We start from the raw sequence: 26,565 nt of genomic DNA on the forward strand, positions 1-26,565 counted from the left end.
ACCTTCCTAATATCCAGTTTGCCCACAGAACAGACTCAATTCGTCAGGGAAGGAACTCTACAAGGTGTCCAAAGCGTTCCACAGGGATGCTGGCCCATGTTGACTCCAAAGCGTTCCACAGGGATGCTGGCCCATGTTGACTCCAAAGCGTTCCACAGGGATGCTGGCCCATGTTGACTCCAAAGCGTTCCACAGGGATGCTGGCCCATGTTGACTCCAAAGCGTTCCACAGGGATGCTGGCCCATGTTGACTCCAATGCTTCTCACAGTTGTGTCAAGTTGGCTCGATGTCCTTTGGGTGGTGGACCATCCTTGATACACATGGGAAACTGTTGAGCATGAAAACCCCAGCAGGGTTGCAGTTCTTGACACAAACCAATGCGCCTGGCACCTACTACCATACCCCGTTTAAAAGCACTTACATTTTTTGTCTTGCCCATTCACCCTCTGAATGGTACACATACACAATCCATGTCTCAATTGTCTCAAGGTTTAAAAATAATTCCTTAACCTGTCTCCTCCCCTACATCTACACTGATGGAAGTGTATTTAAGAAGAATCATCAATAAGGGATCTTAGCTTTCAGCTGGTCTATGCCTATACCGCTCATTAATATATGGATATATTCTCATTCCATACCTTTACTTAGATGTGTGTGTATTAGGTCGTTGTGGAATTGTTACATTACTTGTTAGATATTGCTGCACTGTCGGAACTAGAAGCATAAGCCTTTTGCTACACTTGCACTAACATCTGCTAACCATGTGTATGTGACCAATAAAATGTGATTTGATTTGGTCAGTCTGTCATGGAAAGAGCAGGTGTTCCTAAAGTTTTGTACACTCACTGTACAGATTCTGCTTCAATAAACAAGGGGATAGACTCCTACATACAAATTGCAATATCAAAAAGACATTTATGAAACACATTTTGGTATGTAACTTTTGATAACCACATTAGACGATGTTATAAATAATAATTTTGCAAAGACAGGAACATGAATGCTGGCCAGAAAAACGACATCTAAATGCTCTAGTTTTGGTATTTTTGTAAAAATGAATGGTCTGACACACACAGTGCACATAAAAAAGTGAAAGGTATCTCAAAATGTCCTTAAAAAGGCCATCACATAGTGGAGTCATAAAACATAAAAGCAAAGTTACCGGTAACTTGATCTACCCTTTGGGATGAGTGGTCTGAAAATCCAAAAGAAAACTCAAAATCCCAACTTCACCTTTCCCATGATGAATCCATTCGTCCTGTAAAGGCTCATGGGAAATGTAGTCCAGAAATGCAGTCCAGGTCTCTTCCCACTGGGCACAAACTGGTTGAATGAATGTTGTCTCCACGTCATTTTAACAAAAACAATCAATGTGATGACGTTGAATCAACATGGAAAACCGATTGGATTTGTAAAAAGTAATCAACGCAAGGGAATTTAGTCTTTTTTCCAACCTAAATCCAATAACATGATGACATTTTTTGTTTATTCACATTGAATTCACGTTAGTAGACAACTCAACCAAACGTAAATCAAAACTAGTCATTGAACTGGCGTCTATGCCCAGTGAACAGGAATTGGCTTTTTGAGGAAATGGTCACTGTGTCAGTGGCTTTTTGCAACGGAGGCTAGTTAGAGTTTTACTGTGGTTGAATGCATTGTATTGTGTAGTCCAGGTCTCTGGATCTTTTACAGTCTATGTTTTGTACAGTAGAAGAATCATAAAGTCCTCGCTGGTGCACTGAGCCATGTTTCTCTTAAAATGTCCTTGTTAGACAGTTTCATCATCACATGTGGCACATTTGGCAAAGCAGCAAGTTTAAAGGCTTTAAATCCATGTGGCACTTTGTAGATCTGCACTGACAATCCGAACAGGAAGAGGAAAGAGATACCAAGACAGTTCGCTCTGTTTGATTGTAGGAATAACAACACCTGCCCCCAATCAAGATAAAGCACAAGGTAAAGCGTCACCACTGTGTATAAATCCAAGCCATCATTTACGGTACATGCTGAGAATTGAAGCATAATAATAATCCTGACTCCGTGGAATGCAGGGGGAATCCTCCCCTTATAATCACACTGGTTGTGTCCCTCTCTCCCTCCTGCCACTAGCCCACGCTGGCACTGATGCGGATCCACTGCAGACCCTGTCTGGTGTACTGGACTGCATGAGCAATACTACTGTGGAGAGTCAATGGCCCTGAAAGTGTATTCAGGTAGTTAAAGAACTCTGGAGAGAGGAGAGACAGAAAGAGGGAGAGAGTGAGAAGGAGAGAGAGAGAGAGAGAGAGAGAGAGAGGAAGGGAGAGAGAGGGGGAGAGGAGAGAGTTAGATCAAATCAAGTAAAGCAATGAAACCTAGTATCAACAACCTGAGCTCTCAACTTGCCAAAGCATGTGAAAATAACAATAAACAAAAATGAAACAAACAATCAGAAATCCATAGTAAATATTACACTCACAATAGTTTCAAAATAATAGACAATAATATAACATGTTAAATGTCTATGTACACTGTTGAAACAATGTTCACATTCTCTCTCTCCAAAAAGACAACTCTCATTTCAGTCCATCTACACATTGCCTAATAATGGGTTAGTCTCTCTCACCATTGTTGTCTCTGACCAGGCTTTCTGCTAGCTCCCAGTACTCATAGCTGTATAGGACATTGTTGGTGATGTTCAGGTGGTTTGCTGCCATCTGGTGGATACGCAGGGGAATGTTGATGAGGGAAGAGGGGGAGCTGCCCAGGGGGAGGGCTGAGGGGCTGGGGGAGAGAGAGGAGGGAGGCCCCCCTGTGCCCCTGTGGATGAGAACACCACAATGATGCTTCACTGGGGCGAATCAAATCAACCTAATACTATATACACATTCACAAATACATTGCAGAGATTTAGAGGGAGGAAATAAGAGAGGGAGAGACTTCCTTACTTTCCTGAGCCGCTCCAGATGGGGGGTGTAGTAGGCACTTTGGGAGAACTCTGGAACGAAATAAAACACATGTTTACAATCTATCCAATTTCAGTTGAATACATCTGCGTTTAATTGTATCACACCAAATGTTGGTGCTGGTGAGGATTGTACCTTAAAGTACTCCAGTAGAGCTTTGGAGTACTTCAGGGTGAGGGAGAGGATGAGGGTGAGGATGAGGTTTGTACCTTAAAGTACTCCAGTAGAGCTTTGGAGTACTTCAGGGTGAGGGAGAGGATGAGGGTGAGGATGAGGTTTGTACCTTAAAGTACTCCAGTAGAGCTTTGGAGTACTTCAGGGTGAGGGAGAGGATGAGGGTGAGGATGAGGTTTGTACCTTAAAGTAGTCCAGTAGAGCTTTGGAGTACTTCAGGGTGAGGGAGAGGATGAGGGTGAGGATGAGGTTTGTACCTTAAAGTAGTCCAGTAGAGCTTTGGAGTACTTCAGGGTGAGGGAGAGGATGAGGGTGAGGATGAGGTTTGTACCTTAAAGTAGTCCAGTAGAGCTTTGGAGTACTTCAGGGTGAGGGAGAGGATAAGGGTGAGGATGAGGCTTGTACCTTAAAGTACTCCAGTAGAGCTTTGGAGTACTTCAGGGTGAGGGAGAGGATGAGGGTGAGGATGAGGCTTATACCTTAAAGTACTCCAGTAGAGCTTTGGAGTACTTCAGGGTGAGGGAGAGGATAAGGGTGAGGATGAGGTTTAACCTTAAAGTACTCCAGTAGAGCTTTGGAGTACTTCAGGGTGAGGGAGAGGATAAGGGTGAGGATGAGGTTTGTAACTTAAAGTACTCCAGTAGAGCTTTGGAGTACTTCAGGGTGAGGGAGAGGATAAGGGTGAGGATGAGGCTTGTACCTTAAAGTAGTCCAGTAGAGCTTTGGAGTACTTCATGGCTTGGTCCTTCTTCAGACGAAACATCTGCCAGTACAGGAGAGCAAGGCACCGGAAACTAGGGAACACACACACACAGCCACACACAAACACACGTTTGAAATACCTTATTTGAGTCCACAAATCCCATTACAGTTGAGAAGGATTAAAATATTCAAATAACACAGATATCCAGACACTTATGGATACAGAAAGCACCTTCTTCTCCATACAGCAAGGCTGCCTATGACAGCTGACACGGAGCAGTACCTCACTACTCAGCTAACAATTGTAGGGAGAGAAAACGTTTTTGTAATGTTTCCTGTGTAGCTCTCCGTATATATCCAAGGGCCAGCCGTGCTGCCCTGTTCTGAGCCAATTGCAATTTGAAGTTATTTTCTAAGTTATTTTTTGTGGCACCTGACCACACGACTGAACAGTAGTCAAGGTGTGACAAAACTAGGGCCTGTAGGACCTGCCTTGTTGATAGTGTTGTTAAGAAGACAGTGCATTTCTTTATTATAGACAGACTTCTCCCCATCTTAACTACTACTGCATCAATATGTTTTGACCATGACAGTTTACAGTCTAGTGTTACTCCAAGCAGTTTAGTCTTCTCAACTTACTCAATTTCCACATTATTTATTACAAGATTTAGTTGAGGTTTAGGTTTTAGTGAGTGTTTTGTTCCAAATACAATACTCTTAGTTTTAGATATATTTAGGGCTAACTTATTCCTTGCCACCCACTCTGAAACTAACTGCAGCTCTTTGTTGAGTGTTGCAGTCATTTCAGTCACTGTGGTAGCGGATGTGTACAGTGTTGAGTCATCCGCATACATAGAAACTCTGGCTTTACTCCAAGTCAGTGGCATGTCGTTAGAAAACATTGAGAAAAGCATGTTTTGGTGGCAAAGTTAGGGGATCATTCACTTAGTGTCAAACAGAACTGATCTAGAACGTGGTTACTAGAACGTGGTTAGAATGTTCTCAGAATATACAACCTTAATGTTCTAGAAGCGTTTTATGTGACTTTACATGTGTCCAGTTCTCTGAGGGTTAGGACAATATTCCATCAATGTTCCACCAAACATACACAGAACATAGTTGCCATATTGTCAGAATGTAAGATATTAATGTTCTAGACACGTTTTATGAGATGTTGCAAGAGCATTTGTGTGTATCAGTTGTCATGGCTCCCGACTGGCGCAGTGGTCTAAGACACTGCATCTCAGGGCAAGAGGCATCACTGCAGTACCTGGTTCCAATCCAGGCTGCATCACATCAGGCTGTGATTGGGCAGCGCACAATTGGCCCAGCAATGGCCGGGGTAGGCCGTCATTGTAAATAAATACAAAATCTTAACTGACCTGGTGGTCCCAAAGCCATTTTCATGACAGCTTGTTATGGTTGCCAAGCATATCAAGACCTTGACTGAAGAACCACTGATCCAATCACAGCTCTTTTAGTCTATTGGCAAGTTTAGGGATTCTCGTACATTCTCTGCTTCACCTTACATGTTCGACACACTTGATGACATTGTGCATGTACAATCACAGCAAAAGGTGGCGCTACAAAGTATTAACTTAAGGGGGCTGAATAATTATGCACGCCCAATTTTTCAGTTTTTGATTTGTTAAAAAAGTTTGAAATATCCAATAAATGTTGTTCCACTTCATGATTGTATCCCACTTGTTGTTGATTCTTCACAAAAAAATACAGTTTTATATCTTTATGTTTGAAGCCTGAAATGTGGCAAAAGGTCGCAAAGTTCAAGGGGGCCGAATACTTTCGCAAGGCACTGTATACAGTAATTATTATCCAACATGTCCTCAGGTTGGATTTGAACTCACAACCTCTTGGTTCACAGCATTCAGATTTTCCTGCTACACTGTTGGAGTTAATATTTGATTTGACTATTCTATCATGGAGTTGATTTACATATTTCAAGGGCTTTCTGTAAAGTCTAATATTGGTGGGGCATATTAACCTGGTTTAATGACACTCCTCAATCACTAGGATCAATCAAATATTTTCTTGAGTGTACTTTTACCAGAGCTGATATTTACTTCAAAGTGCATTCACCCTATTGCTTCCACATATCCAGTTGTTTTAGATCTGAACAAGTGCCTAGGGAGGAGGGGTTAGGGTTTATTATGGACAGGGCCTAAACTATACTGCCCCAATAAGCACATGTCCTAGAGCAGTGATCATCAACTAGATTCAGTCACGGGATGATTTTTTTTTTGAGCAGATGGTAGAGGGGTCGGAACATAATTACAAATATTTTGTAGATGGCAAATTGACTGCAAGAAGCCCAAACAGAGATAATATTTGATTTAAACATAATCATGTCAAACCTTTCTTACATTTGTTTCTCTACTATGCGTGGGAATATTTTAACAGATTTCTTAATGTAAAATCACTTGGAGCTGACATCCTGGTGTTTATATAGTCTTATGTCCAACAATGAAAATTCCCCAAAATAAAACGTGATTGTTTTTTTTCTCCGAAAACTTGGGGGGCCAAATTAAACCACCTGTGTGCCAAATTGGGGAACCCTGCTCCAGCGCTATACCTTATTGGGACAGTGGTTAGGGTGCTTGTCATTGGTGCTGGTGGCCTGGGTTTGAGTCCTGATAGGAAAGTAACCTGACTCTCACACTCTTAGCAATATACAGTATGTTAATGTAATTATTTGGCCACGGTTACAACACATCTATTTTATCTAATAGAAATTAGTTTCTATTTTCGAATCGGTAGAATTCAACATAGCTGAGCATCTCAAAGAGAACTCTATTCTTTATGGAATTCACACCCACACATACAGAACCATGTAGAACAAACATGTCCAGATTAGAATCACAACATTGCTAATATGTGGTCGAAACATAGGCCAGAGGTAGTGTTGCTTCTGATAGAAACATAGGCCATGTGTAGTGTTGCTTCTGATAGAAACATAGGCCAGGTGTAGTGTTGCTTCTGATAGAAACATAGGCCATGTGTAGTGTTGCTTCTGATAGAAACATAGGCCATGTGTAGTGTTGCTTCTGATAGAAACATAGGCCAGGTGTAGTGTTGCTTCTGATAGAAACATAGGCCAGGTGTCGTGTTGCTTCTGATAAAAACATAGGCCAGGTGTAGTGTTGCTTCTGATAGAAACATAGGCCAGAGGTAGTGTTGCTTCTGATAGAAACATAGGCCAGGTGTAGTGTTGCTTCTGATAGAAACATAGGCCAGAGGTAGTGTTGCTTCTGATAGAAACATAGGCATAGGCATAGGCCATGTGTAGTGTTGCTTCTGATAGAAACATAGGCCATGTGTAGTGTTGCTTCTGATAGAAACATAGGCCAGGTGTAGTGTTGCTTCTGATAGAAACATAGGCCAGGGGTAGTGTTGCTTCTGATAGAAACATAGGCCAGGGGTCGTGTTGCTTCTGATAGAAACATAGGCCAGGTGTAGTGTTGCTTCTGATAGAAACATAGGCCAGAGGTAGTGTTGCTTCTGATAGAAACATAGGCCAGGTGTAGTGTTGCTTCTGATAGAAACATAGGCCAGAGGTAGTGTTGCTTCTGATAGAAACATAGGCCAGGGGTCGTGTTGTTAAAAGGGCAATCTGGGGTCTCCAGTGTGACGCAGTGGTCTAAGGCAGTGTGGCCCAGTGGTCTAAGGCAGTGTGGCCCAGTGGTCTAAGGCAGTGTGGCCCAGTGGTCTAAGGCAGTGTGGCCCAGTGGTCTAAGGCAGTGTGGCCCAGTGGTCTAAGGCAGTGTGGCCCAGTGGTCTAAGGCAGTGTGGCCCAGTGGTCTAAGGCAGTGTGGCCCAGTGGTCTAAGGCAGTGTGGCCCAGTGGTCTAAGGCAGTGTGGCCCAGTGGTCTAAGGCAGTGTGGCCCAGTGGTCTAAGGCAGTGTGGCCCAGTGGTCTAAGGCAGTGTGGCCCAGTCGTCTAAGGCAGTGTGGCGCAGTGGTCTGCCAGTAGAAATTCTGGTTTGAGTCCAGGCTCTGTCGCAGCCAGCCGCGACTGGGAGACCCATGGGGTGGCGCACAATTGGCCCAGCGTTGTCCGGGTTGTTGGTGGATCGATTTATTTAGAAAGAAAGCAATGCACAGTTGAACACTTGCTTGTAGATTTGCTGTAGATGTTATGATCGTGCCAACGTGCACTATGTCCGCTCACACACACGCCAGTCCCCTTCAAAATGTCAACAATGGTACAGGGTTTTGATCGCAATCTATTTCCACGCTGATGCTTGGACCAGGATCTACTGCACTGACACTTGGACAGGGACGAAACGCACAGGCATAATACTTATATCACAAGAGAGAAAAGTAGGCTAACTCAACCACAAGGGAATCCGCTCTGGAAAATGAATAACCAACTGAACCATTTTTGCATAAAGAAATTCTAGAGCAGGGCGTTTAGGTTAGGTCCTTTTCTTAAATACAGTCTCGACCTAATGTTGAATACGCAAGCAGATTTGACAAAAACAAAACAGGAATATGAGAGAAAGCCATGGGGAAAGCTATGGAAGATTGTGGGATGTGGTAGAGGCCTAGAAAGATGCTGGTTGCATAGAGTATAGGCCTAATTTCATGTCATTTTGTTATTTCTAAAACACATAAATAGACCATATATAGTTAACATTAAATTGAATACTTAAGATGCCATAGATTTTCAGGATCTTATTAAATGGTTTATGTTCTATAATTCAGCCAATATTCTTCCATTACACAGCTGTTACTGTATATTGATCAGAACTGTATTTTTGACCTTTTATACATTTAGACGACTGTTGTTAGTGACGTACTTACCACAGTACGGCCAACTGTTTCTCTTCCTGTCTGGCCCCAGGACCAGAGTGGTTCTTCAGCCTCATGGCATACCTGACAACCCCAGAGGATCACTGTTAAAGTGGGTGTATGTATGTGCGTGTTTGTGTGTGTGCACATGTGCACCTGTGTGTGTGTGTGTGTGTGTGTGTGTGTGTGTGTGTGTGTGTGTGTGTGTGTGTGTGTGTGTGTGTGTGTGTGTGTGTGTGTGTGTGTTTGTATGTATGTTTGTGTGCGTGTTTGTGTGCGTGTTTGTATGTGCATGTTTGTGTGTGTGTGTGTGTGTGTGTGTGTGTGTATCTCACCTGATGAGCTCTACCGTCTCTGTGTACATGGTATAGGGTGACTTGTCCTCCAGTGGTCCCTCCTCCATAGCTTTGCCACACTCCATGAAGGAGAGAGCAGCATCCACATAGTTCACTGCCTTCCCCAGCTTATCCACCTGAGACAGAGACAGACACAGAGAGAGACATTTTGCAAGTGATATGTGAGATATGAGAGCTCTCTCTAGCCACTTAATCAAGTAATTTCATGACAAGGTCTTTATTTTAAACCAGCTGTAAAGTTGTACTAATTGTCCTAGACATCTTTAAAACATGTGTAACTGTCCTATTTCAGTGTTAGAACAGTCCCTCTGGTCCTGACCCAGTCCTAACCCAGTCCTAACCTAGTCCTGACCCAGTCCTGACCCAGTCCTAACCCAGTCCTGACCCAGTCCTGACCCAGTCCTAACCCAGTCCTAACCCAGTCCTGACCCAGTCCTAACCCAGTCCTGACCCAGTCCTGACCCAGTCCTAACCCAGCCCTGACCCAGTCCTGACCCAGTCCTAACCCAGTCCTAACCCAGTCTTACCATGGCATCTGCACGGTGCTTCATTCTCTTGGCCTCATGCATGTAGTACTCAGCATGATGTGGGCTAGATAGGGATGGAGAGAGAGAGAGAGAGAGAGAGAGAGAGAGAGAGAGAGAGAGAGAGAGAGCGAATAGTAAATGTCAGACACATGTTACTGTGTGACAGCTACAGACTGCTTCTGGTGGTATATGTTGGGCTGTAGTCATGAGGACCAAAAGGGGTCTAATTTTAGTCAGTCAGTCACTCACGGTTCATGGTTGAGTACAGTTCCTCTCTGGCTCCCTGCCCGTTGTAAAGGAGGTCCCCAGGATTCACACATGTGCGGGGGCTTCCCTGACACACCTACACACTCCACCTCCATCTTAGCATGGGTCCTGGGCACCTCACTGTTTGTGTAGTGCTGCACTGGGGGCTTTGTTTTGATGGGAGGCTTGGTGGGGTCCGGGGTGTCAGAGAGAGGGGACAGGGGGGACAGTGGCCTCTTACTGTCTAGGTAGTCCTCCAAGAACCTGCTCACACATACACCCCCCCACCCAAAGACACAGTCAGTACTTTTTACAGTCTGTATGCCTGTTTTATGTATGAGTGGGTATAAGTGTTTATGAGAGTGTGTATAAGTGTTTATGAGAGTGTGTATAAGTGTGTATGAGAATGTGTATTAGAGTGTGCGTTCCAGTCTCACCTGTTGTGTCTGGCATCTATGTGGGGGTCTAGACATCTGTTAGCTGTGTGGGCTGAGGGGCCGTTGGTTTGGGAGTTACTCCGCTTACTCTCTCTGTTAGCTGTAGACTCTGTGTGGGCTGAGGGGCCGTTGGTTTGGGAGTTACTCTGCTTACTCTCTCTGTTAGCTGTAGACTCTGTGTGGGCTGAGGGGCCGTTGGTTTGGGAGTTACTCCGATTACTCACTCTGTTAGCTGTAGACTCTGTGTGGGCTGAGGGGCTGTTGGTTTGGGAGTTACTCCGATTACTCACTCTGTTAGCTGTAGACTCTGTGTGGGCTGAGGGGCCGTTGTTGCGGGAGTTACTCTGCTTACTCTCTCTGTTAGCTGTAGACTCTGTGTGGGCTGAGGGGCCGTTGGTGCGGGAGTTACTCTGCTTACTCTCTCTGTTAGCTGTAGACTCTGTGTGGGCTGAGGGGCCGTTGGTGTGGGAGTTACTCTGCTTACTCTCTCTGTTAGCTGTAGACTCTGTGTGGGCTGAGGGGCCGTTGGTGTGGGAGTTACTCTGCTTACTCTCTCTGTTAGCTGTAGACTCTGTGTGGGCTGAGGGGCCGTTGGTTTGGGAGTTACTCCGCTTACTCACTCTGTGGTGCTGGATTCCATTCTCTGACTAGGAAGAAACACACACATTATAGTTGAACAACGAACACCAGGCCACTATTGTTCTAAAGCAACAGTGATGGACACCAGGCTACTATTGTTCTAAAGCAACAGTGATGGACACCAGGCTACTATTGTTCTAAAGCAACAGTGATGGACACCAGGCTACTATAGTTCTAAGGCAACAGTGATGGACACCAGGCTACTATTGTTCTAAAGCAACAGTGATGGACACCAGGCTACTATTGTTCTAAAGCAACAGTGATGGACACCAGGCTACTATAGTTCTAAGGCAACAGTGATGGACACCAGGCTACTATTGTTCTAAAGCAACAGTGATGGACACCAGGCTACTATAGTTCTAAAGCAACAGTGATGGACACCAGGCTACTATAGTTCTAAAGCAACAGTGATGGACACCAGGCTACTATAGTTCTAAGGCAACAGTGATGGACACCAGGCTACTATAGTTCTAAGGCAACAGTGATGGACACCGGCTACTATAGTTCTAAAGCAACAGTGATGGACACCAGGCTACTATAGTTCTAAAGCAACAGTGATGGACACCGGCTACTATAGTTCTAAAGCAACAGTGATGGACACCGGCTACTATAGTTCTAAAGCAACAGTGATGGACACCAGGCTACTATAGTTCTAAAGCAACAGTGATGGACACCAGGCTATTGCAATTCTTCTGAAGCAACACCACCAGAGATGTAGTGGAGAGTAAACAGCATTTACCACTACATCACAGACACCAGCCTATTGTATTTCTGAATCAACAGTGACCTCAGGTCTCAGTAAAGGGTGACATTAATATTCCATGATAAACTAGCTACAGTACAACTACCTTGTTTACACAGAAAAAGAGAAATGTGTGTTACCTTCCGTTTCCTCCTGCTGTCTCCTCCCTCTGTCTCTGGGGTGTACAGGTGTCTCATGGCCTCTTTTTGCTTGGAAGAGGAAGAGGAGGGGTGTTTGTGAGAGGCTGGGGTGTCTGTCGTAGTATCAGGTACTCTGCTGAGCAGGGAGAGGTTTAACTGCACCACCAGATTCCTCAGGCCTCGGTGTGAGGATGGGGCTTGCTCACTACGCCCAAACGGGACCAAGGTGTAGAGTTTCTGCTTTGCCTGGCTCTGCGGCCCGTGGGCTTGGTTGGATGTGGCAGTGGGGTAGAGCACTCCTGGCCTGGTGTCTGAAGGCCTTCCAGGGCCCTGGTGCCCTCTCCTGGGGATGGGACGCTGGCTGGACGTGGAGTCGGCTGGGACTTTGGCGACGTTGGGAGGCAGACTGGGCTCCGAGTCGGACTCTGATGAGGAAGATGATGAAGAAGAGGAATCTGTGGGAGGGATGACAGGTGTGGGGGAGGAGGGCGACGGCGGAAGGGAAGGGTCCGGCTGAGACTCTCTCTCTTCCTCCTCACTCTTCCTCCTCCTCTTTTTCTTAGTCCCGTGGCGTTGTGGATCAATGGGATTGCGGTGTTGCTCGCTGTTGGTGTGAGGTCTCTGCTTGGGCTGGACCGCCTGCCATTCACCTCTCTGCTGCTGCTGCTCCTTCCTCCTCCTCCTCTTCTCCTCCTTCTCTCTCTCCTCCCTCCTCCTCTTTCTCTCCTCTACGTCCTCTTCCTCCTCTGAACTCTGGACCCAGGGGCGTCTAATCAACTTATCCTCTGCCAGTCTTCTCTCTCCCTGTTTCTCCCCTGGCCTCTCTCCCTGTCTCTCTACATTACCCCGCCCCCTTCCCTCTGCCTGCCTGTCTGCCTTCCTGTCTACTGCCTGGGTCTCTCTCCGGTTGTCCACCTCCCGTTCTCTCTCCCTGGAATGGGGCTTCCTCTGTGGAGGCTTTGGGTGGGGAGCAGGGTTCTCCCGGGACTTGACTTTGGGTATAGGACTGGATCTAGAGCTAGGCCCAGAACCAGCTTTGGAGATCGGCCGAGAATGTGGCTTGGGACTCGATTTGGAACTGTGACCAACTCTGCTGCTGGTCTCTCTACTAGGGCCTGCGGGAGGTAAGGTCTTGGCCCTGGGTGTGGGACTGGGACTGGTACTGAGGCTGGTTGTCAAACTAGGCCCAAACTTGGGCCTGGGTTTGGAGTTGGAATTGTGGCTGAGTCTGCTACTCTCCTTGGGCCTTTGTCCAGAGGTTGTTAGTTGTTGGCTGGTTTTGAGTGCTAGGATGGGGTTGTGTTTCAACCTAGGCTGAGAATGAAGCCTGGGACTGGAGTTGGGACTAGGTCTGGGTCTGTGGCTCGGCTCAGTGCTCAGCGCAGGGGCTGCCTTGGCTGTGTTCTTGGGAGTGGGAACAGATTGGCTCTGTTTGGGTTTAGGCCTGGAGCCGTGCTGAAGTGGAGGCTGGGGAGAGGAACTGTGCCTCAGTTTGCTCTTGGACTCAAAGCTGGGAGCAGGTGCGATCCTGATTTTGGGTCTATGGCTCGGGCTGGATGTTAAGCTCGGCCGCGTGAGAGGCCTGAAGCTTTCCTGATGAGGACTCCGAACCTGAGGATAGTGACGGGAGGTAGACTGAGTAAGGCTGGGACTAGGACTCTTAGGGGGGTGTCGGGGTATGGGGCTAGGGTCGCGGTTGGCTCTGGGGCTGAGGCAGGGACTCAGACAGACACTGGGGACCGGGCTAAGGATGGGGCTGTGTCTTGGGCTGTGGCAAGGACTGGGACAGGGGCTGTAGCCAGGGCTAGGCCGAGAGCTATGACTGGGGCTGTAGTTGAAGTGTGGGCTGGGAACAGGGCTCTGGCCGGGGCTGTAGTCCTCTCTGGTCCCCCAGGATCTGGCTGGAGACGGGGCTCTGTGGGGGTCTGGGGAGGGCGAGCTGTGTTCTGTAGCTCTCTGGGTGTGGTCACGGTTGCTGGAATCCCAGGAGGAGGATTTTTTTCGGACTTTCTTCAGCCACTTATCCAGCTGCCATTGAGTGGTGGGGGGGTGATCTGTCTGAGAAAAGAGAGGAGGATGGAGAGGGATGACATATTTAAGGAGAGAGGGATGACATATTTAAGGAGAGAGGGATGAGTAGAGAAACAGTCCAGTAGGAACAGCAAAGGAGAGGGATCATGCTTTTTGTGAAGAACAAGTCAGGTTGACTTTGATACATTCACATTGGTTTTAAACACTAACTTCCACTGTCAGTAACTTGCAGAAAGTGATTGAACTATATTCAATGAAAACAGGGGTTAAGCCAAAAACAACAATCTTCCTGAGCAGCAAGAAACACTATTTATAAATATACAGATGTGCTTTTCCCCACAAAAACATTGATATGTTGAATGGCCAGTGCAATATATATATATAGAGAGGAGAATGAGAGAGAGGAGAATGAGAGAGAGGAGAAAGAGAGAGAGGAGAATGAGAGAGAGAGGAGAATGAGAGAGAGAGGAGAATGAGAGAGAGAGGAGAAAGAGAGAGAGGAGAATGAGAGAGAGAGGAGAATGAGAGAGAGAGGAGAATGAGAGAGAGGAGAATGAGAGAGAGAGAGGAGAATGAGAGAGAGAGAGGAGAATGAGAGAGAGAGGAGAATGAGAGAGAGAGAGGAGAATGAGAGAGAGAGGAGAATGAGAGAGAGAGGAGAATGAGAGAGAGAGGAGAATGAGAGAGAGGAGAATGAGACAGAGGAGAATGAGAGAGAGGAGAATGAGAGAGAGGAGAATGAGAGAGAGGAGAATGAGAGAGAGGAGAATGAGAGAGAGAGGAGAATGAGAGAGAGAGGAGAATGAGAGAGAGGAGAATGAGAGAGGAAGCAACAGTGACAGGGGTAAATGATAGATTCCCTGAAAGAATATGACACACTGGAATATTTCAAAACACACAACACACTGAAAACCATACAAACAGTACCCACATTTCTTACTCACAGTCTCAGCTTCATTCTTATCACCACTGTCAAAACTGCAATTTTCTAAACTGCTCTAATCTACACTGCACACGTACATTAAGACAACACACTGTCAAAACTACCACTCGTTCAACCAGAGTCTAGAAGACCAGTTTTAAAAACAGTGGCTACTTCTTCAACCTTCCTTCCTTTTCTACTTTCTCTGGAATCTACACACATCTGCCCTGACAGACGATAACCCCCCGCCCACACACACACATGCGGTTTATTCTGCCTAACAACTCACTCATTAATCAAGAAAGAATAGAAGAGCTTTAAAAAGAAGAGGATATACTCACTGGTGGAGGGTACAATTACTTTCCTACTCTCTAATTGTTTTCTATTTTTTCCTCTCTCTCTCCCCCCCTTCTCTACCCTTCTCTCTCCACCCCTCTCTCCAGTAGCTGACCAGAGCTAATTTAAACTACTCCTCTACTCAACCACTGCTCTCCTCCCAGGTCACGCCCCCCTCCCAGGTCACGCCCCGCTCCCAGGTCACCCCCCTTCCCCTCACCCTCTTTTCCAGAGAAGACACTGCATCTCTTGTACCCTCTCTGTCCCCTCCCTCCCTGTCTCTAACTGGAGCTCTGGAGCGCTACCCCCCCCTCACTCCTCCTCCTTGGGAGACACTATAACGCTCATTCGCTCAACGTAGATGAAAAACACATGGGGCTCCCACCCCCGCACCACCACTCTCACTCCCACCTCCCACCACCTCTATAGGGGCCTGATATACTGCATGAATAGAGCCAGCTATGGTCATACACAGTACACAGACACACAGGAGCTTCCATTCATACAGACAGGAGAAGCAGGTTTATCCTACTCAGCTCTCTCTGCATAGCTAACCTACACCCCCAACTGCTGTCCCCTCCATTGACAATACACCCCCCACACCTCTCTCTCCCTCTCCAATTGAGAGAGAAAGTGGTCTGTCTATAAGCAGTGGTGTAAAGGTCCTTATAGGTCTCTCTCTACTGGGCATTTACATGCTTGTAACTCACTGCCAATGAAACTTCCATTTTAGAGTTGGTCTTACCTTTACTTTAGTGTAAGATAGTATAGCAGGGAGAGTCTGCTGTTGGTTATTAGTGTGGGAGAGACTGTCATGCTAACTACTTACTAACGCAATGTTAGCATGAAACCGAATCTCCGGGACTCCCAACTCCCATGGGCTTTCCTCTTTGGGACTGGGCTTGTTCACGTGACGCCCAAAATCTAATTCCTACAGCAACTCCCCTCACCCTGCACAACACTCCCCCACCCCCTGCCTCCCCCTCCCCTTACATACCCCTCCCCGCCTCACCCAGAGAGAGAGAGAGAGAGAGAGAGAGAGAGAGAGAGAGAGAGAGAGAGAGAGAGAGAGAGAGAGAGAGAGAGAGAATTCTAAATAAGGGGAGGGAGAGAGAAAAAGGGGGAGGTAGAAAAAAGTGTGGAAGGGGCTAAAGGGAGAGAGACAAATCTAGAAAGAAAGAGAATGAGAAATGCCATGAGAGAGAGAGGTAGCTAAAGAGAGAGAGAGAGATGGTATACAGACAGACAGTAGTGTGACAGACAGTGATCGTGGTGGTACTACCTCCTCGGTGCAGCCGAGGGACTGAGCGTCGGTGGGTGTCCCCGGATTGGAGTGTGTTTCTGGGCTGGGGCTACGAAGGCGCTGGCTACTGCTCTCCTCTTCCGACTCACTGGAGGAGTCTGAGCCTGAAGAGTCTGAGCCTGAAGAGTCTGAGCATGAATGTCTCACCCTCCCACCATGTGTGTGTGTGTGCTGTTCCGACAGACTGTCAATCAATAAACACACACACCAGAAAGGGGTCAGCTTAGACACACACACACACACACACACACACACACACACACACACACACACACACACACACACACACGCACGCACGCACGCACGCACGCACGCACGCACGGATGCACGAACACACATACAGTACAAACAATTTGTGGACGCTCAAACTCGCTGGCCCTCTTCATTAATCACTATCAGTGTGTGTCTGTTTAAGAGTGACCAGGAGAAAGATAACATGGATTGGTCTACCATCCAACTGTCACATTCCACACCTTCATATTGCTTCCTGAATTAGAACAGATGTAGACTTTACTGTGAAATGTTGACCTACGAGCCTTTCCCAACAACGCAGAGTAAAAAAAAAAAATCACTAAATAAAAAGGAAATAGTAATAAAAGAACAATAACGAGGCTCTATCTAAGGGGTTCCGGTAACAAGGCTCTATCTAAGGGGTTCCGGTAACAAGGCTCTATCCAAGGGGTTCCGGTAACGAGGCTCTATCTAAGGGGTTCCGGTAACGAGGCTCTATCAAAGGGGTTCCGGTAACGAGGCTCTATCTAAGGGGTTCCGGTAACGAGGCTCTATCTAAGGGGTTCCGGTAACGAGGCTCTATCCAAGGGGTTCCGGTAACGAGGCTCTATCTAAGGGGTTCCGGTAACAAGGCTCTATCTAAGGGGTTCCGGTAACGAGGCTCTATCTAAGGGGTTCCGGTAACGAGGCTCTATCCAAGGGGTTCCGGTAACGAGGCTCTATCCAAGGGGTTCCGGTAACGAGGCTCTATCTAAGGGGTTCCGGTAACAAGGCTCTATCTAAGGGGTTCCAGTAACGAGGCTCTATCTAAGGGGTTCCGGTAACGAGGCTCTATCCAAGGGGTTCCGGTAACGAGGCTCTATCTAAGGGGTTCCGGTAACGAGGCTCTATCTAAGGGGTTCCGGTAACGAGGCTCTATCTAAGGGGTTCCGGTAACAAGGCTCTATCCAAGAGGTTCCGGTAACAAGGCTCTATCTAAGGGGTTCCGGTAACGAGGCTCTATCCAAGGGGTTCCGGTAACGAGGCTCTATCTAAGGGGTTCCGGTAACAAGGCTCTATCTAAGGGGTTCCGGTAACGAGGCTCTATCTAAGGGGTTCCGGTAACGAGGCTCTATCTAAGGGGTTCCGGTAACGAGGCTCTATCTAAGGGGTTCCGGTAACGAGGCTCTATCTAAGGGGTTCCGGTAACGAGGCTCTATCTAAGGGGTTCCGGTAACGAGGCTCTATCCAAGGGGTTCCGGTAACGAGGCTCTATCTAAGGGGTTCCGGTAACGAGGCTCTATCTAAGGGGTTCCGGTAACGAGGCTCTATCCAAGAGGTTCCGGTAACAAGGCTCTATCTAAGGGGTTCTGGTAACAAGGCTCTATCCAAGGGGTTCCGGTAACGAGGCTCTATCTAAGGGGTTCCGGTAACAAGGCTCTATCTAAGGGGTTCCGGTAACGAGTCTCTATCGAAGGGGTTCCGGTAACGAGTCTCTATCTAAGGGGTTCCGGTAACGAGGCTCTATCTAAGGGGTTCCGGTAACGAGGCTCTATCTAAGGGGTTCCGGTAACAAGGCTCTATCTAAGGGGTTCCGGTAACGAGTCTCTATCGAAGGGGTTCCGGTAACGAGTCTCTATCTAAGGGGTTCCGGTAACGAGGCTCTATCTAAGGGGTTCCGGTAACAAGGCTCTATCTAAGGGGTTCCGGTAACGAGGCTCTACCCAAGGGCTACCGGTAATGAGGCTCTATCCAAGGGGTACCGGTATCGAGGCTCTATCCAAGGGGTACCGGTAACGAGGCTCTATCTCAGGGGTTCCGGTAACGAGGCTCTATCCAAGGGGTACCGGTAACGAGGCTATATCCAAGTGGTACCGGTAATGAGGCTCTATCCAAGGGGTACCGGTAACAAGGCTCTATCCAAGGGGTACCGGTAACAAGGCTCTATCTAAGGGGTACCGGTAACGAGGCTATATCCAAGTGGTACCGGTAACGAGGCTATATCCAAGTGGTACCGGTAACAAGGCTCTATCCAAGCGGTACCGGTAATGAGGCTCTATCCAAGGGGCACTGGTAATGAGTCAATGTGCAGGGGAACGAGGTAGTCTAGGTAACTACAGTAAAGGTAGTCAAGGTAACTGCGGTAGTATGTACATGTACTGTGGGTAGGGGTAAAAGTGACTAGACAATCAGGACACACACACACAATGCATTAGACACATCTAGTACCTATTGTTACCAGTCCAGGAGGCTGACTGCTCAGGGTCCTAGTAGAGAGATGACAGAAAAGGAGACAAGAGAGACTGGCATCATTCATTAGCGTGTAACCATGAGCAAGTAGTGTTAACCCTGTGCTGCCCATATTGACCTGCCATTGGATAGGTGAAAACAATATGTGACCCGTTTCAGGAAACTAGGTGCATGTCATTACTTCACAGGAGAGCCGTTTGAACGTAAACTTTTTTTTAATTCAAAATGTGCTTTTTTAGCAGAAATGCCGTCTCGATCTTGTAAACATTCATGTGCCTTAATTACAAACTTGTATGACGTTTGTAAATAAAAAATACAATTAAATTACAAGACTAGATAATTAAGCCACAGAGAAAGTCAGCAACCTTCCCACTAGCCATGATTGGCTGAGATAATGAGTGGGCTGGACATGCTGAGAGATGAGTTGGGATTGGTCTGCCTTAAAACACGCTTCTATCTATTTGAGCTGGTCATTATGTGAAGGTAATCCTGTCTACTGTATTGCATAATAAAATTTAACAAAAGGCTCCACTATGAAAGTATCCATTTCAATAGAATGTCACTGCAACAACTGTTTCAGAGCACTCTCGTCTGAGTGTACCAGAATGCAGAATAACTGAGGAATTTACGAATGCTGTCAACCGGTGGGTGTAGCTGGTGCAGGAGAGCAGAGATGAGTGGGCTAAGCACTTTACTCAGGCAATTATTAAAACAGGACGCAACCGCGTCACAAAAAATAAATGCCCAAAGAACAAGTGAGGCAGCACAAAGTACACACAACCAAGTACAAAGTACACACAATCAAGCACAAAGTACACACAACCAAGTACAAAGTACACACAACCAAGCACAAAGTACACACAACCAAGCACAAAGTACACACAACCAAGTACAAAGTACACACAACCAAGTACAAAGTACACACAACCAAGTACAAAGTACACACAACCAAGTACAAAGTACACACAACCAAGCACAAAGTACACACAACCAAGCACAAAGTACACACAACCAAGCACAAAGTACACACAACCAAGCACAAAGTACACACAACCAAGTACAAAGTACACACAACCAAGCACAAAGTACACACAACCAAGTACAAAGTACACACAACCAAGCACACACAACCAAGCACAAAGTACACACAACCAAGTACAAAGTACACACAACCAAGCACAAAGTACACACAACCAAGCACAAAGTACACACAACCAAGCACAAAGTACACACAACCAAGCACAAAGTACACACAACCAAGTACAAAGTACACACAACCAAGTACAAAGTACACTCAACCAAGTACAAAGTACACACAACCAAGTACAAAGTACACACAACCAAGTACAAAGTACACACAACCAAGCACAAAGTACACACAACCAAGCACAAAGTACACACAACCAAGTACAAAGTACACACAACCAAGTACAAAGTACACACAACCAAGTACAAAGTACACACAACCAAGTACAAAGTACACACAACCAAGCACAAAGTACACACAACCAAGTACAAAGTACACACAACCAAGTACAAAGTACACACAACCAAGTACAAAGTACCGGCTGCCACAAAGCACGGGTACACAACAAAACTGGCCGGAAGCGTACCCACCTGATAATAAACAATACCCCACACAGACATGGGGGGAACAGAGGGTTATATACAAAACAAGTAATGAGGGAATGTAAACCAGGTGTGTGGGAAACAAAACAAAACAAATGGAAAATAAAAGGTGGATTGGCGATGGCTAGAATACCGGTGATGTCGACTGCCGAACGCCGCCCGAACAAGGAGAGGAACCGACTTCGGCGGAAGTCGTGACAAACGCTCAAAACCCGGTTGAAGATGGCCGGTGTCAGTAAACGTTGGCAAAAAAAAAAAAAAAAAAATTGCTCTGCTAGGGCGAGTACAATGGTCAGAGTTTGGGTGGGGGCTAAAGCTTAAGATGATTCTTATGGCATTGCACACGGTCAGTGTGATCCAGAGGGACTTGACACAACGGGCCAAGCAAGCTGTACAAACAAAACGGAAACCACACAGGACGTCTTATTTAATCAAAGGGTTTGAAGCGTTCCATGTATACAGGTAAGAGTCTAGCTACAGGTATTATATGTTTCTAAATTCATCAGAAAGTTGTTTTCTAGGTACAGCTCACTGTTAGCTAGCGAACATTACGTTTATGATCTGTGTGTAGTAATGTGATCTCAAAAAGCCATTTCGCATGCTATTCTCTCTCTCTCTCTCCCAGCCCCCCCAGGCCTGGCCCCTCACCAAACTGCAGGAGTCCCTCTCAATCTTCGACCCCTCTCTCAATATTCCCTCTTCCTCCCTCCCCTTCCAGATAATACAACTTTAAATAAGGGATGTAGCCACGTTACTCAGTTACAAAGTTATTTGTTACTATAGTTACTAAAAACAAGTTTGGCTTCATTCTTTTACTGTGTAGAAGCCAACGGTAGAGGTGTGTGGGGGGGCTAGAGGAGTGTTGGAGGGAGCAGAGAGGAATGGTGCAAGGAGGGAGGAGATAGGGAGGAAAGAGGGAGGGCGGAGAGAGTGTCTGAAATATTGCTAAAATGTTCTGAAAGGTTTGTAGAATGTTCTTGGGCGTCCCTACCTTGTCAGCATCCTCCTCGTCACTGCTGAGCTTCAAGTCATCAGCGAGCATGCTGGGAAAAAAATTAAAACCATACGTAAAGAGAAAGACTAAAGTAAATGAAAGGATGAAGTAGACAGAGGCTGTATCCAGTCTAGTTGTGAGGGGGTAATGAGGTATGACTGACAGAGGCTGTATCCAGTCTAGTTGTGAGGGGGTAATGAGGTATGACTGACAGAGGCTGTCTCCAGTCTAGTTGTGAGGGGGTAATGAGGTATGACTGACAGAGGCTGTATCCAGTCTAGTTGTGAGGGGGTAATGAGGTATGACTGACAGAGGCTGTCTCCAGTCTAGTTGTGAGGGGGTAATGAGGTATGACTGACAGAGGCTGTATCCAGTCTAGTTGTGAGGGGGTAATGAGGTATGACTGACAGAGGCTGTATCCAGTCTAGTTGTGAGGGGGTAATGAGGTATGACTGACAGAGGCTGTATCCAATCTAGTTGTGAGGAGAATGGCTGTGTATCCAGTCTAGTTGTGAGGGGGTAATGAGGTATGACTGACAGAGGCTGTCTCCAGTCTAGTTGTGAGGGGGTAATGAGGTATGACTGACAGAGGCTGTATCCAGTCTCGTTGTGAGGGGGTAATGAGGTATGACTGACAGAGGCTGTATCCAGTCTAGTTGTGAGGGGGTAATGAGGTATGACTGACAGAGGCTGTATCCAGTCTAGTTGTGAGGGGGTAATGAGGTATGACTGACAGAGGCTGTCTCCAGTCTAGTTGTGAGGGGGTAATGAGGTATGACTGACAGAGGCTGTATCCAGTCTAGTTGTGAGGGGGTAATGAGGTATGACTGACAGAGGCTGTATCCAGTCTAGTTGTGAGGGGGTAATGAGGTATGACTGACAGAGGCTGTATCCAGTCCAGTAATGATGTATGATATGTCATCTCTGACAGAGGATATAAAGAGTTAATAAGTCAGGAGCCTGTTCTGCATCTGAAGAGGTTCACACAAATGTCAGGTCACCTTTGGACTGGTGTCCTGGTGTCCTGGTGTCCTGGTGTTTTTATGCCATGTTGGCTGCACAACTAAAACTGTCCGATTAGTACTACTCCCTCTGTGTGTGTGTGTCGGTTTGTAAGTGTGTGCGTGCGTGTTTGTGTGTAAGCGAGGATCACAGCCCGGCTCATGGCCCCAGTGTTCGGTGACCTTAGGTAGATCATGTTTCTCGTGTCCCACTTACGATTTGTGAGGCGCCACGTGAGGCTGGGTCATCCTCAGCTGCTGCACATTCTCCCAAGCTGCGAGAGAGAGAGGTGAGAGAGAGAGACACAGATGAGAGAGACGTGAGAGAGAGAGACACAGATGAGAGAGAGGTGAGAGAGAGAGACACAGATGAGAGAGAGGTGAGAGAGAGAGAGAGGTTAGAGAGAGAGAGAGAGAGAGAGAGAGACGAGGGAGACGAGGGAGACACAGGAGTGAAGACACACACACATTGTCACGCTATACATATCCGGTATAACATGACAGGGAAAGGTTACAGACATATACACACAGGACAAAAACACACACTGGAGTGTGAATACATACTTTGCTGAGTTGTGTGCTGCTTTGCTTCCTAAAGAGAGCGAGAGAGAGAGCAAGAGAGAAATTAAAGACACACACACACAGACAGACACAGACAGACACACAGACACAGACAGCCCTACCTTAGGGTTATAGGGGAAGCGCTGGGCCTGACTCCCTCCTGAGGGTTGCTGGGATGGCCAGGAATGGGTCATGTCCTGGGGGAAGGAAGTTTAGAGGTCAGAGGTCACAGAGATGCACACACACACACACACTCTGCAGTATTAGAATGAGAGTCTTCTGGGGGTTGACTCATAGTACAGGCTGCAGTGCCCGATGAGGAAATCTTGACCAAGAGAAGGTATCTGCCACTAGAGGGGGTGTTGTGGTATTTCTCATGACTCATTCTAAAACATGCCACTAGAGGGAGTGTTGTGGTATTTATTATGACTCATTCAAATCCAATCAAATTGTATTGGTCACATACACATGTTTGGCAGATGTTATTGCGGGTGTTGCGAAATGCTTGATTACTCAGGTTACAGATTACTCTCCACTTCCCTGCTTAATGCCTGGACCACATCACTATGGGCTTTAGCCATTGAACTTAACCTAGCTTTAGACCAACGTGTGATTGGTTATGTCCTAACTCTAACCCTTGACCTGAAAGACATGAGGGTGATGAGAGTGCTGAGGGGTGACGAGAGGGCTGAGGGGTGATGAGAGGGCTGAGGGGTGATGAGAGGGCTGAGGGGTGATGAGAGGGCTGAGGGGTGATGAGAGGGCTGAGGGGTGATGAGAGGGCTGAGGGGTGATGCGAGGGGTGAGAAGAGGGCTGAGGGGTGATGAGAGGACTGAGGGGTGATGATAGGACTGAGGGGTGAGAAGAGGGCTGAGGGGTGATGAGAGTGCTGAGGGGTGATGAGAAGACTGAGGGGTGATGAGAAGACTGAGGGGTGATGCGAGGGGTGAGAAGAGGGCTGAGGGGTGATGAGAGTGCTGAGGGGTGATGAGAGGACTGAGGGGTGATGAGAGGGCTGAGGGGTGATGAGAGGGGTGAGGAGAGGGCTTGTAGGGTGTCTGCAAAATATGTAGATTGTGATAAACACACACACACAAACACACAAACAGACAGACAGACAGACAGACAGACCATGGACAATGTGTGTGTGTGAATTCAAAGGTGAAATGATACAGCCGATACACAGTGTGAAACAGGTTCTTACTCTATTGTGGCTGTGATGTGTTTTGAGAGACAACCTGTCACTTCCTGACACTTTGGGTGTATTGTACATCCACTTCTGTGTGTTTTGTGCATATTTGTGTGTGTGAGTGTGTGAGCATGTGTATGCCTGTGCATGTGGGTATGTGCACGTGTGTGTGTGTGCGTGTGTTTGCGACAATGTCCCTGAAGCATTGGTCTGCCAGAGGAAGGAAAGGGTTTGTGATGATCGGGGTGATAATCGTCGGGGTGATAATCATCGGAGTGATTATAAGACAGGATAGTACACTGTACACTGTCTGTTCTATCTGAATACAGGAGCCCAGCGCTGAAGAGGAAGCCAGCCGGCCAGCTACAGAGGGAGATCTGGCACTACACTGTCTGTTCTATCTGAATACAGGAGCCCAGCGCTGAAGAGGAAGCCAGCCGGCCAGCTAAAGAGGGAGATCTGGCACTACACTGTCTGTTCTATCTGAATACAGGAGCCCAGCGCTGAAGAGGAAGCCAGCCGGCCAGCTACAGAGGGAGATCTGGCACTACACTGTCTGTTCTATCTGAATACAGGAGCCCAGCGCTGAAGAGGAAGCCAGCCGGCCAGCTACAGAGGGAGATCTGGCACTACACTGTCTGTTCTATCTGAATACAGGAGCCCAGCGCTGAAGAGGAAGCCAGCCGGCCAGCTACAGAGGGAGATCTGGCACTAAACTGTCTGTTCTATCTGAATACAGGAGCCCAGCGCTGAAGAGGAAGCCAGCCGGCCAGCTACAGAGGGAGATCTGGCACTACACTGTCTTTGCTCCAGTCCTCATCACATACAACTGATTAGATTGACTGACAAAAACAAAACATGTTAGGAGAAGTTATTTAGTATGAATCAATAATTCATGGCAGAAAGAAGTTTGTTTTTTCTGTGTGCCAAGTCCATGCTGACTTTTGCGTCACCATTGAACAGGAAACAGGCTCTGGAAAAGGTCAGGCCTTATCTGTTCTGATTTGGTGTGTGTGTGTATGTGTGTATGTGTGTGTGTATCAGTTGTCGTGGGCCGCCTAGCTGTTTGGAGAAGGAGGAGGTGCTTTCTGTACATTTGAGTGTCCATGCAAACCGGGATCTTTGACAGGTTTAGATACTTTTTAAATGTAATTTGATTGGTGGATTCAAATAAAGTATTGAGAGAGAGAGAGAGAGAGAGAGAGAGAGATGAACATGTAGATAGAGATGTGTCAGAACAGCAGAGAGATGGACATGTAGATAGAGATGTGTCAGAACAGCAGAGAGATGAACATGTAGATAGAGATGTGTCAGAACAGCAGAGAGATGGACATGTAGATAGAGATGTGTCAGAACAGCAGAGAGATGAACATGTAGATAGAGATGTGTCAGAACAGCAGAGAGATGAACATGTAGATAGAGATGTGTCAGAACAGCAGAGAGATGAACATGTAGATAGAGATGTGTCAGAACAGCAGAGAGATGAACATGTAGATAGAGATGTGTCAGAACAGCAGAGAGATGAACATGTAGATAGAGATGTGTCAGAACAGCAGAGAGATGGACATGTAGATAGAGATGTGTCAGAACAGCAGAGAGATGGACATGTAGATAGAGATGTGTCAGAACAGCAGAGAGATGGACATGTAGATAGAGATGTGTCAGAACAGCAGAGAGATGGACATTTAGATAGAGATGTATCAGAACAGCAGAGAAATGGACATTTTGATAGAGATGTGTCAGAACAGCAGAGAAATGGACATTTAGATAGAGATGTATCAGAACAGCAGAGAGATGGACATGTAGATAGAGATGTGTCAGAACAACAGAGAGATGGACATTTAGATAGAGATGTGTCAGAACAGCAGAGAGATGGACATGTAGATAGAGATGTATCAGAACAGCAGAGAGATGGACATGTAGATAGAGATGTGTCAGAACAACAGAGAGATGGACATGTAGATAGAGATGTATCAGAACAGCAGAGAGATGGACATTTAGATAGAGATGTGTCAGAACAGCAGAGAGATGAACATGTAGATAGAGATGTGTCAGAACAGCAGAGAGATGGACATGTAGATAGAGATGTGTCAGAACAGCAGAGAGATGGACATTTAGATAGAGATGTGACAGAACAGCAGAGAGATGGACATGTAGATAGAGATGTGTCAGAACAGCAGAGAAATGGACATGTAGATAGAGATGTGTCAGAACAGCAGAGAAATGGACATTTAGATAGAGATGTGTCAGAACAGCAGAGAGATGAACATTTAGATAGAGATGTGTCAGAACAGCAGAGAGATGGACATTTAGATAGAGATGTGTCAGAACAGCAGAGAGATGGACATTTAGATAGAGATGTGTCAGAACAGCAGAGAGATGAACATGTAGATAGAGATGTGTCAGAACAGCAGAGAG

At 46.6% G+C, this 26,565-nt stretch overlaps 1 protein-coding gene across 1 annotated transcript in view; it reads right to left on the reverse strand.

The window, feature by feature from the left end:
* Nucleotides 1–883: 883 nt before the first annotated feature.
* Nucleotides 884–26,565, reverse strand: part of LOC127915011 (AF4/FMR2 family member 1-like) — a 37,408-nt gene continuing 11,726 nt past the window's right edge. Inside the window, exons 2-17 of the mRNA XM_052493201.1 lie at nucleotides 23,080–23,154; nucleotides 22,961–22,988; nucleotides 22,614–22,671; nucleotides 21,393–21,444; nucleotides 18,752–18,789; nucleotides 16,292–16,496; nucleotides 11,721–13,778; nucleotides 10,200–10,846; nucleotides 9,766–10,026; nucleotides 9,517–9,580; nucleotides 8,969–9,105; nucleotides 8,646–8,717; nucleotides 3,824–3,917; nucleotides 2,932–2,981; nucleotides 2,610–2,803; nucleotides 884–2,231 (exon numbers count right to left, since the gene is read on the reverse strand). Of these exons, the coding sequence (XP_052349161.1) occupies nucleotides 2,110–2,231; nucleotides 2,610–2,803; nucleotides 2,932–2,981; nucleotides 3,824–3,917; nucleotides 8,646–8,717; nucleotides 8,969–9,105; nucleotides 9,517–9,580; nucleotides 9,766–10,026; nucleotides 10,200–10,846; nucleotides 11,721–13,778; nucleotides 16,292–16,496; nucleotides 18,752–18,789; nucleotides 21,393–21,444; nucleotides 22,614–22,671; nucleotides 22,961–22,988; nucleotides 23,080–23,154 (4,155 nt within the window). The 3' untranslated portion in view covers nucleotides 884–2,109. The remainder of the gene's footprint in view (nucleotides 2,232–2,609; nucleotides 2,804–2,931; nucleotides 2,982–3,823; nucleotides 3,918–8,645; nucleotides 8,718–8,968; nucleotides 9,106–9,516; nucleotides 9,581–9,765; nucleotides 10,027–10,199; nucleotides 10,847–11,720; nucleotides 13,779–16,291; nucleotides 16,497–18,751; nucleotides 18,790–21,392; nucleotides 21,445–22,613; nucleotides 22,672–22,960; nucleotides 22,989–23,079; nucleotides 23,155–26,565) is intronic.

Source organism: Oncorhynchus keta, chromosome 34 (genome assembly GCF_023373465.1).
Source record: "Oncorhynchus keta strain PuntledgeMale-10-30-2019 chromosome 34, Oket_V2, whole genome shotgun sequence".
Classification (NCBI taxonomy): Eukaryota; Metazoa; Chordata; class Actinopteri; order Salmoniformes; family Salmonidae; genus Oncorhynchus; species Oncorhynchus keta.